The sequence below is a fragment of the Mustelus asterias genome, chromosome 9, assembly GCF_964213995.1.
Source record: "Mustelus asterias chromosome 9, sMusAst1.hap1.1, whole genome shotgun sequence".
Lineage (NCBI taxonomy): Eukaryota > Metazoa > Chordata > Chondrichthyes > Carcharhiniformes > Triakidae > Mustelus > Mustelus asterias.
This window is the reverse complement of record NC_135809.1, coordinates 10434974-10446816: the sequence shown is the minus strand read 5'-3', so window position 1 is coordinate 10446816 and position 11843 is coordinate 10434974. Positions and strand designations below refer to the sequence as shown.

The window sequence follows — 11843 nt, the reverse complement described above, 5'->3', positions numbered from 1 at the left end:
TTTTGTGGGGCTTGTGATCACATTGTCCACTCTGAACGTGTTTGGCACCAGTCCTGTGAGTGAATAGTGCGACGGGGGGTGGGGGTGGGGGTGGGGGGGGTGGGGGGGGGGGGGGTGCGGGTGGCTCAAAGTACAACTGTAAATAACCTCGCAGAGTCTGGCCAGGGAGGCTGCTGAATCTCAACCTGCAGACATTGTTAGTGCAATTTTTACAACTTGACTGGGAGTCACGGCGACACAGTGGTTAGCACTGCTACCTCACGGCGCCAGGGACCCAAGGCTCGATTCCCGGCTTGGGTCACTGTCTGTGTGGAGTTTGCACGTTCTCTCCCGTGTCTGCGTGGGTTTCCTCCGGGTGCTCCGGTTTCCTCCCACAGTCCGAAAGATGTGCGTGTTAGGTGGATTGGCCGTGGGAAATTGCCCCTTAGTGTCAGGGGAACTAGCTCGGGTAAATGCATGGCGTTATGGGGATAGGGCCTGGGTGGGATTGTAGTTGGTGCAGATTTGAGGGCTGAATGGCCTCCTTCTGCACAGTAGGATTCTATGATTTGGATTTTAAGCCATTTTATTTTCAGTTTCCACTATCCCCGCAGTGGACCCAGGCGCCATTTGGATTTTTTTGGATAACTCAAGCAGAAGCTCTGAAGAAGAGTCATCCGGATTTGGAAACATTAACTCAATTTCTCTCTCCGGAGACCTGCTGAGTTTTCCTTCCCACATTTTCTGTTTCATTTTTGGATTGTTTGGAAGTCTCTGGCTGACTTGCAGTGCAGGCTTTATGCAGCCTGCAAGCTTATAACTTTCTGCCACTTTCTGTTACAAAGAACAAAGTTAAAGTTTATTTATTAATGTCACAAGTAGGCTTACATTAACACTGCAATGAAGTTATTGTGAAAATCCCCTAGTCGCCACACTCCGGCGCCTGTTCGGGTACACTGAGGGAGAATTTAGCACAGCCAATGAACCTAACCAGCACATCTTTGGAATGCACTGTCTGAGAGTGTGGTGGAGACAGATTCACACAGTGAGTGGTTAGGATCTGGAATGCACTGTCTGAGAGCGTGGTGGAGACAGATTCACTCAGCGAGTGGTTAGGATCTGGAATGCACTGTCTGAGCGTGTGGTGGAGGCAGATTCAGTTGCAGCATTCAAACTGAATTATCTAATTTGAAAATCTGCTTGGCTAAAGGGAGGGTAATGAGTTGAAATGCTCTTTTAAGGTTTATTCATTTATTAATCACAAGTAGGTTTACATTCACACTGTGGTGAAGTTACTGTGAAAATCCCCTAGTCGCCACACTCCAGCGCCTGTTCGGGTACACTAAGGAAGAATTTACCATGGCCAATGCACCCTAACCAGACAGTGGGAGGAAACCGGAGCACCCACGCAGACACAGGGAGAATGTGCAAACTCCACACAGACAGCGACCCAAGCCAGGAATTGAACCCGGGTCCCTGGCGCTGTGAGGCAGCAGCGCGAACCACCGTGCCGCCGTGCTTCAGAGAAGCAACATAAATGTGGAGGGCCGAATGGTCTCCTTTTGTGTTGTAACCATTCTACGATTCTATTATTTCCAGTGTCAAGAGAGAGTGGTCCAGCCTGCAAGTGCCTGATGGAAGGCGTTACGAGGTCCCACATGTGACCCCCATGTAGCAGAATATTTCAACACAGAACAAGCATCCTGCCAAATGTAGAGGGGCCTTTATCGTTGATGAAAATTGCTGGTGCAAAGATAATCTCTTTGTCGTTTTCCATGGCACGATAGCATCACTTATCTAAATCAGTGCTGGTTCGCAGGAAAAAGGATTAGAAAGAAATCCAATTGGATCTTTCAGCGGAACCCATGAATCGGAAGCTAAAATCTGGAGCAGTTTGTTTCCTGATTGAATTACGGACCTGTAAATCTTTCTTCCCCGCTGTATTTCTATCGTGCAGCCACGATTTACAATTTCACAAGAGACTGGGGATGTGATCATCAGAGAAAATTTTCATCATAGAATCTCTGCGGTGCAGGAGACCATTCGGCCCATCGAGTCTGCACTGACTTTCTGACAGAGTATCTTACCCAGAACCTCTCCCCCGCCCTATCCGAGTAACCCATACATTTACCGTGGCTAATCCACCTAACCTACACATTTTGGGATACTAAGGGGCAATTTAGCATGGCCAATCCACCTAACCTACACATCTTTGGACACTATGGGGCAATTTAGCATGGCCAATCCACCTAAACTGCACATCTTGGACTAAGGGGCAATTTAGCATGGCTGATCCACCTAACCTACACTTCTTGGGACACTAAGGGGCAATTTACCATGGCCAATCCACCTAACCAGCACATCTTTGGACACTAAGGGGCAATTTAACATGGCCAATCCACCTAACCTACACATCTTTGGATACTAAGGGGCAATTTAGCATGGACAATCCACCTAACCAGCACATCTTTGGACACTAAGGGGCAATTTAACATGGCCAATCCACCTAACCGACACATCTTTGGATACTAAGGGGCAATTTAGTATGACCAATCCACCGAACCTGCACATCTTTGGACACTAAGGGGCAATTTAACATGGCTGGGCCATCCTAACCTGCACATCTTTGGACTGCGGGAGGAAACCGGAGCATCCGGAGGAAACCCATACAAACACGGGGAGAACATGCAAACTCCACAAAGACCGTGACCCAAGGTTGGAATCGAACCCGGGTCCCTGCCGCTGTGAGGCAGCAGTGCTAACCACTGTGCCACCGTGCCGCCCATGGGCACAAAGACTTTGAGACATCCAGAGGCTTTAAGTAATTAGCTGGTTGGTTTTTCCAGCTAAGGCATCCTCTGGAAAGGATTGCATCTGACCTGTAAACTAATGGAGCACCGGGTGATTGATAGACTGCTCCTATAGCTTGCAACAAGCATTTCATCTGAATAGATACGGACCGTGCTGTTTGATTTGTACCTTGGCTCCTGTGTTCCGTACTGCAAGCCCCCAAGCAGGATTGCTATTGAAATAGCATACCCCATTTGAAATTCAAATATTATACCAACAGAATGAAAAGGAAAGGCAAATACCCACTTAACCACTGCTGTTGCTTTCTCTCAACAGGCAGGCGAGTGAAGCCTGCAGAGGGGCTGGGCAGTAACACGACAGGATTTGTTGGGCTTTGGCCAAAGCTCAGTCAGAGCCTTGCACTGCCCCTGTGACAAGTTCGCTGTCAAATGATGCTGAGTCAGTCAACATTAGAGTGACTTTCCTCGCCGGAGAGGGAGACTTCCTGACATTCGGAATGTCAGGATGGGAATAGCTATTTGCAAACTGTCGAACAACATCACATTGCAGATGATAAGAAGAAAATCTTCAGGTAGGGAGGGCAGGGGGGGGGCGGGGTGTGGGTGGAGGGAGTGCCTTCTTCTTTAAATATCTACAGGAAAAATCCTATAGGAAGGATGTTATTAAACTGGAAAGGGTGCAAAATAAATAAATGTACAAGGATGTTACCGGGACTGGAAGGTTTGAATTATAAGGAGAGGCTGGATAGGCTGGGACCTTATTTTCCCTGGAGCGTAGGAGGATGAGGAGTGATCTTATAGAGGTTTATAAAGTCATGAGGGGTTTGGATAAGGTGAATAGCCGAGGCCTTTTCCCCAGGGTAGGGGGAGTCCCAAAACTAGAGGGCGTAGGTTTAAGGTGGGAGGGGAAAAGGGGACCTGAGGGGCAACCTTTTCACACAGAGGGTGGTGCGTGCATGGGATGAGCTGCCAGAGGAGGTGGTAGAGGCGGGCGCAATTACATTTAAAAGGCATTTGGACAGGTGTGGTGGACCTCAGTTGTGCCTTTGTCCTATATGGACCACCGTTGTGTGTGTTTGTCATACCTGGACACATCCCCTTCCAGTTTGGTTCCTCCCCTCAGCACCTAGTATAAAGGTGGCTGTCTCCTCCCCCTTGTTCAGTCCAGGTCGGCTATTTGTTGGGATCTGCTCCTGATTCTGTTGTGAATAAAAGCCTACACTTATATTGGCATATCGGTAGTCTTTCGCCTTATTGATAGCGCATCAACAGGTACATGGACGGGAGAGGTTTTGAGGGATATGCAGGCAAATGGGACTGGCTCAGATTAGGAAGCTTGGTCAGCATGGACGAGTTGGGCCAAAGGGCCTGTTTCCGTGCTGCGTTGCTCTGTGACTCTGCCTGACAGGACCGAGTGAGATTTAAAGACCTTTTCTGCCCTCAGTACATGCTCTGCCTCATATACCTGGGTCTGTTGTTTTAACAGACAACAGCTTCGCTGCTGCAATTGTGCTGGGGGCTTAGTGGATTTCATTAAACTCTGCCGATGCTAATCTCTCTCAGACACTCTGCCGGTTAGCTTTAGAATTAGCCAACTTGTGGCCGATGCTCGCTTTGCAAAACTGGCCACTGCGTCCAGCAGCTGGAGGGAGCAGCAAGTGTGAGTGCAGCATTTTAATTCATAGCGAGATTACACATTAACCCCCTGCTGAGACCACCATTGTAAAAGTTTTGCCAGTCATCTTTTTACCTCCACCCCACTGTGAATTTCAGTTTCTTTCAAAACAAGACTGTCCTAACTTACAGAGATGTTTAAATGTATGTTGTAGCTCAGTAAACTGCTGAATACAAAATGGAAAGCATCTTTCCTTTTAAGGTGCAGAGCCATCTCAGTCCCACTAGCACTGTGTTATCATAGAAATCATAGAAACCCTACAGTGCAGAAGGAGGCCATTCGGCCCATCGAGTCTGCACCGACCACAATCCCACCCAGGCCCTACCCCCACATATTTACCCGCTAATCCCACTAACCTACGCATCTCAGGACTCTAAGGGGCAATTTTCTAACCTGGCCAATCAACCTAACCCGCACATCTTTGGACTGTGGGAGGGAACCGGAGCACCCGGAGGAAACCCACGCAGACACGAGGAGAATGTGAAAACTCCACACAGACAGTGACCCGAGCCAGGAATCGAACCCAGGACCCTGGAGCTGTGAAGCAGCAGTGCTAACCACTGTGCTACCGTGCCGTGCGTTAGTTTCCTGGTTTATGTTATTATTGGAACATTTGTTTTCTTCTGTTCATCAGAACTGTTGGCCTTTGGCTCATAGTCCAGAAAAGATCCTTCGGCCCATCGAGTCGGCACTGACTCTCCAACAGAGCATCTTACCCAGGCCCTATCCTTGCAACCCCACATATCAGAGGATAATAGAATCTTACAGCGCAGAAGAGGCCCTTCAGCCCATCGAGTCTGCACCCACACATTAGAAACACCTGAACTCCCACCTAATCCTATCCGCCAGCACTTGGCCCATAGCCCTGAATGTTATGATGCGCCAAGTGCTCGTCCAGATACTTTTTAAAGGATATGAGGCATCCCGCCTCCACCACCCTCCCAATCAGCAGACCGTCACCACCCTCTGGGTAAAAAAATGTTTCCTCACATCCACATCCTGTCCCTCACCTTGAACCTATGCCCCTCCTGACTGACCCTTCAACTAAGGGGAACAACTGTTCCTTATCCACTCTGTCCATGTCCCTCATAATCTTGTACACCTCGATCAGGTCGCCCCTCAGTCTTCCCAAGCCTATCCAACCTCTCTTCCATCCCAGGCAGCATCCTGGTGAATCTCCTCTGCACCCCCTCCAGTGCAATCACATCCTTCCGATAATGTGGCAACCAGAACAGCACACAGTAGAGTCATAGAGGTTTACAGCATGGAAACAGGCCCTTCGACCCAACTTGTCCATGCTGTCCTTTTTTTAAAAAACCCCTAAGCTAATCCCAATTGCCCGCATGTAATGATCTAAATGCTTTTTAAAAGATAAAATTGTACCCGCCTCTACTACTACCTCTGGCAGCTTGTTCCAGACACTCACCTCTGTGTGAAAAAATTGCCCCTCTGGACACTTTTGTAAGTCTCCCCTCTCACCTTAAACCTATGCCCTCTAGTTTTAGACTCCCCTACCTTTGGGAAAAGATGTTGACTATCTAACTGATCTGTGCCCTTCATAGACCTTTTTAAGGTCACCCCTCAGCCTCCTACGCTCCAGAGAAAGAAGTCCCAGTCTATTCAGCCTCTCCTTAACTCAATCCATCAAGTCCCGGTAGCATCCTAGTAAATCTTTTCTGCACTCTTTCTAGTTTAATAATATCCTTTCTATAATAGGGTGACCAGAATTGCACACAGTATTCCAAGTGTGGCCTTACCAGCGTCTTGTACAACTTCAACACGACATCCCACAGTACTCTAGCTGTGACCTCACCAATGTTCTGCCTCCCATCAAGCCCTGCCCCCTTGGCACTGCTTGGTGCCCGATGGGCAGTGCCAGGGTGCCAGGCTGGCACTGCTCATGGGCACTGCCCACCTCTGCCCCCAACCACCGGGGGTGGGGGGACTTCAATGGCCTCCAGTCCCGGCGATGAAGCCATCGCGTCAGGTCCCCATTGGTGGAGACCATCAGTGATCATCGCCAGTGAGAACCTCCACTGGCGAGGTCGGAAAGGTAAGTGAGCCCGGATGACAGTGTCCGGGGCTCACTTATTTACATATTAATGACATGTCATTAATATGTAAATCAGCCTCGCGCCCTTCCTATGCGCGAGGCCGATTTTGCCAGCGGAACGGGACCGGCAAGATCGTGAGAGGTGAGAAACCCAGTGCGAACCCGACTTTCCGCCTCTTGCCCGACCTTACCGGATCACTACGCCAATCGGCTGGTGTGGCAAGCTGGTAAGATCGTGCCCATCATCCTTTCAATTCTGTCGCTCTTAAAAGTACATTTTGGTGACCCGGTTGTCGGTTTGGTTGAGTTGCTCACGTCTGAACTTGGCTCGAGTTCCAATGCAAGGCTGGAGGACAGAATGGAAGGTGAGTCTCCGGCCCAGAATTTCTTGGATCTCACTGACTTCATGCCGATCTTGCTCAGGAGAAGTTTCCTGAGAATTGCCATGGTGTACGCTGGAACGTGGCACTGCTGCTTCACAGCGCCAGGGACCCGGGTTCCATTCCCACTTGGGTGACTGTCTGTGTGGGGTTTGCACATTCTCCCCGTGTCTGCGTGGGTTTCCTCCGGGTGCTCTGGTTTCCTCCCACACTCCAAAGATGTGCGGGTTAGGTGGATTGGCCATGGTGAATTGACCCTTAGTGTCAGGGGGACCAACTAGGGTAAATGTATGGGGATAGGGCCTGGGTGGGATTGTGGTTGGTGCAGAATCGATGGGCTGAATGGCCTCCTTCTGCACTGTAGGGATTCTATGATTCTATAACATGAGGAAGTCAGTGAAAAGAACGGGGATGGGGGGGTGGGTGGGGGGTGCTGAGGAATGTTTGAAACCCTCAATCCATAACGTGTGCATCTCTAGCCCAAGGTGGTTAAAACAATGCGGGAGTGGATATAATTTTCTCCTTTAAAGCAACAGGTTCTAATATCATATTAAAGAATTGATATAAAATCTTGACTTTGAAACCAGCATTTCATTCACCTGTTGCCCACAGCTGCCTGTCTAGACCTGAGACCACAAACGTCAAGTTTGGTAGCTTGGTTTGACCGTTGTGACAAGTCCTCTGTTTCTGGGAATGGTGAATGCCATGGGAATATTACCTCCATGTCCCATTAAATCCCTCACCGTAGGGTCCATTCATTCCTTTGAATAGACGGAGACAGCACTGGTACAATATTGAAATGAATTAATGGCACATGCTGCCTCTAACTTGGAGGAACCGGCCTCGCAAATGTTGTTTATGAAAATCTTTGTTTGGTTTATAAAAAGCCAGTTTTTGCTGGCATTGTACTTTACAAAAATGCAGTCAATTTCTAGCTAACCCAGCATGCCTTCTGAGTTTCGAAATGTAGTCAAGTTAAAGCTGAGGTTGTTAATTTTTTAAGCTCAGCAGAGTTAGTTACAGAGGCAGAAATATCTTAAAATGAAGTCTTTGTAGCAATCCATATACAGGCTCAAGACTCGTCAAAATGTTATCTGTACAAATAAAATGAAGCAGAAACAACTGATGGGGAAATGAGATTGCAAACATGAGGATCTGTTTGGGAGTTAATGCTAAAGTCACCTTGGTGACACTCCAGCTCTGCCCAAGACCGCAGGAAACTACGAAAGGTCGTGAATGTAGCCCAATCCATCACGCAAACCAGCCTCCCATCCATTGACTCTGTCTACACTTCCCGCTGCCTCAGCAAAGCAGCCAGCATATTTAAGGACCTCATGCATCCCAGACATTCTCTCTTCCACCTTCTTCCGTCAGGAAAAAGATACAAGAGTCTGAGGTCACGTATCAACCGACTCAAGAACAGCTTCTTCCCTGCTGCCATCAGACTTTAGAATGGACCCTACCTTGCATTAAGTTGATTTTTCTCTACACCTAGCTATGACGGGCGGCACGGTAGCACAGTGGTTAGCACTGCTGCTTCACAGCTCCAGGGACCTGGGTTCGATTCCCGGCTTGGGTCACTGTCTGTGTGGAGTTTGCACATTCTCCTCGTGTCTGCGTGGGTTTCCTCCGGGTGCTCCGGTTTCCTCCCACAGTCCAAAGATGTGCGGGTTAGGTTGATTGGCCATGCTAAAATTGCCCCTTAGTGTCCTGGGATGTGTGGATTAGTGGGTAAAATATGTAGGGATATAGAACATTACAGCGCAGAACAGGCCCTTCGGCCCACGATGTTGCACCGACCAGTTAAAAAAAAAACTGTGACCCTCCAACCTAAACCAATTTCTTTTCGTCCATGAACCTATCTACGGATCTCTTAAACGCCCCCAAACTAGGCGCATTTACTACTGATGCTGGCAGGGCATTCCAATCCCTCACCACCCTCTGGGTAAAGAACCTACCCCTGACATCGGTTCTATAACTACCCCCCCTCAATTTAAAGCCATGCCCCCTCGTGCTGGATTTCTCCATCAGAGGAAAAAGGCTATCACTATCCACCCTATCTAAACCTCTAATCATCTTATATGTTTCAATAAGATCCCCTCTTAGCCGCCGCCTTTCCAGCGAAAACAATCCCAAATCCCTCAGCCTCTCCTCATAGGATCTCCCCTCCATACCAGGCAACATCCTGGTAAACCTCCTCTGCACCCTCTCCAAAGCCTCCACATCCTTCCTGTAATGTGGGGACCAGAACTGCACACAGTACTCCAAGTGCGGCCGCACCAGAGTTGTGTACAGTTGCAACATAACGCTACGACTCCTAAATTCAATCCCCCTACCAATAAACGCCAAGACACCATATGCCTTCTTAACAACCTTATCTACTTGATTCCCAACTTTCAGGGATCTATGCACACATACACCTAGATCCCTCTGCTCCTCCACACTATTCAAAGTCCTCCCGTTAGCCCTATACTCAACACATCTGTTATTCCTACCAAAGTGAATTACCTCACACTTCTCCGCATTAAACTCCATCCGCCACCTCTCGGCCCAACTTTGCAACCTGTCTAAGTCTTCCTGCAAACTACGACACCCTTCCTCACTGTCTACCACACCACCGACTTTGGTGTCATCAGCAAATTTGCTAATCCACCCAACTATACCCTCATCCAGATCATTAATAAATATTACAAACAGCAGTGGCCCCAAAACAGATCCCTGAGGTACACCACTTGTAACCGCACTCCATGATGAATATTTACTATCAACCACCACCCTCTGTTTCCTATCCGCTAGCCAATTCCTGATCCAATTTCCTAGATCACCCCCAATCCCATACATCTGCATTTTCTGCAGAAGCCTACCATGGTGAACCTTATATGGGGGTAGGGTCTGGGTGGGATTGTGGTCGGTGCAGACTCGATGGGCCGAATGGCCTCTTTCTGTACTGTAGGGTTTCTATGATTCTATGATGACTGTAACACTACATTCTGCACTCTCTCCTTTCCTTCTCTATGAACAGTATGTTCTGTCGGCAGAGTGCGCAAGAAACAATACTTTTCACTGTATGCTAATACATGTGACAAGAATAAATCAAATCAAATAGTTTTGGGACATCAGTCACCACTCACGCTTGAACGCCTCTTTCTAAGGATGGTAACTTTTTTGATTTGCGGACTGGGCTTTATAATCTGGATTGTGTATTACTGGGTCAGTTAATGCATTCGATTCTTACCATCCGTTGCTGAGTGAGGAGCTGCAGCAGATTAATATGCACTGTTTGTGTTTGCTTTCTCCAGACTGCAAGTACACCTGCCACACACACTGCCGACACTTAGTGCAACTGGACTGCCAATACAACAATAAACCGGTGGGCCCTACATCCCGTTCGGGTAACATGGTGCAGCCACCCCTCAGGAGTGGAGAGGTATCGTTTTTATTTATTTGTTTTCAGCCAGAATTGAATATACAAGGTTTCAGCGCGCTGTAAGAATGTCTCAGCCTCTTGCCTCAAGCGCATTCTCTCCTGTCGGAGGAAGGCATCATCGAGCGTACTGCAGCCATAAACCATCAAGTCCTGGATTCTCTTTCTTTGCTCTACCTCACCGTGTTTTCAACTGTTTGATTGGGCGGCACGGTGGTTAGCACTGCTGCCTCACAGCGCCAGGGACCTGGGTTCGATTCCGGGCTTGGTCAAGTGTGGAGTCTGCACGTTCTCCCCGTGTCTGCGTGGGTTTCCTCCGGGTGCTCCGGTTTCCTCCCACAGTCCGGAGGACGTGCTGGTTAGGTGCATTGGCCGTGCTAAATTCTCCCTCAGTGTACCCGAACAAGCGCCGGAGTGTGGCGACCAGGGGATTTTCACAGTAATTTCACGGCAGTGTTAACGTAAACACTCATAAATGACACTGTGACACTAATAAATAAATTTTAAAACCGGTTCTTTACAGTTTCTCCCCCCCTTTCCTCCCCCCATCTTCAGCTTACCTCAATCACGTTGTCCCACCAAATTCCTGTTCACAACCTTCCTATTTGTCCCACACTAAATCCTGCATTTCCTTCACTCCAGTTCTCTCCACAATCCCACTGCTCCCTATTTCCTAAGTGACAATATCAAGAATCTTATCCTTGTTTCTTCAATCCAAGATGGCCCTGGAGCATGGCGATGTTGTGAGCTGTTCCCAGCACATCTTCTAATTCTATCTCTTACTCTCGTTCTATGCTTCTAAAACTTTATTCTAACTCTTTTAAACTCTCTAACAATGCTTTAATTCGATCTCTTGCAGATTTGGTGACTTTTGAATGGACCTACCTCGCATTAAGTTGATCTTTCTCAACACCCTAGCTATGACTGTAACACTACATTCTGCACTCTCTCCTTTCCTTCTCTATGAACGGTATGCTTTGTCTGTATAGCGCACAAGAAACAATACTTTTCACTGTATGTTAATACATGTGACAATAATAAATCAAATCAAATCACCCCATAACTGCTCAGGGCCCATTAGTTACATTTTTGAAAAATGTTGTCCAAAATCTTCCAGTCCCACCCGCAGCGGGAATTGTTGTGGGCGGGACAGGGATTTTGACAGATAAGCTTTAAAGTTTATTTATCAGTGTCACAAGTAGGCTTACATTAACACTGCAGTGAAGTTACCGTGAAAATCCCCGAGTCACCACACTCTGGTGCCTGTTAGGGTACGCTGAGGGAGAATTTAGCACGGCCAATCCACCTAACCAGCACATCTTTCGGACTGTGGGGGGAAACAGGAGCACCCGGAGGAAACCCACGCAGACACGGGGAGAAAATGCAGACTCCGCACAGGCAGTGACCCGAACTCGGGAATTGAACCCGGGGGTCCCTGGTGCTGTGAGGCCGCAGTGCTAACCATTGTGCCACCGTGCTGCTCACTGACCTCGGGCAGGTATTTACAATCCCAGGGACAGTG

General features: G+C 48.3%; 1 protein-coding gene across 1 annotated transcript in view; it reads left to right on the top strand.

Annotated features, from left to right (window-relative positions):
* Positions 1-3143: 3143 nt before the first annotated feature.
* Positions 3144-11843, top strand: part of rassf3 (Ras association domain family member 3) — a 142219-nt gene continuing 133519 nt past the window's right edge. The window contains exons 1-2 of the mRNA XM_078219687.1: positions 3144-3361; positions 10197-10324. Of these exons, the coding sequence (XP_078075813.1) occupies positions 3295-3361; positions 10197-10324 (195 nt within the window). The 5' untranslated portion in view covers positions 3144-3294. The remainder of the gene's footprint in view (positions 3362-10196; positions 10325-11843) is intronic.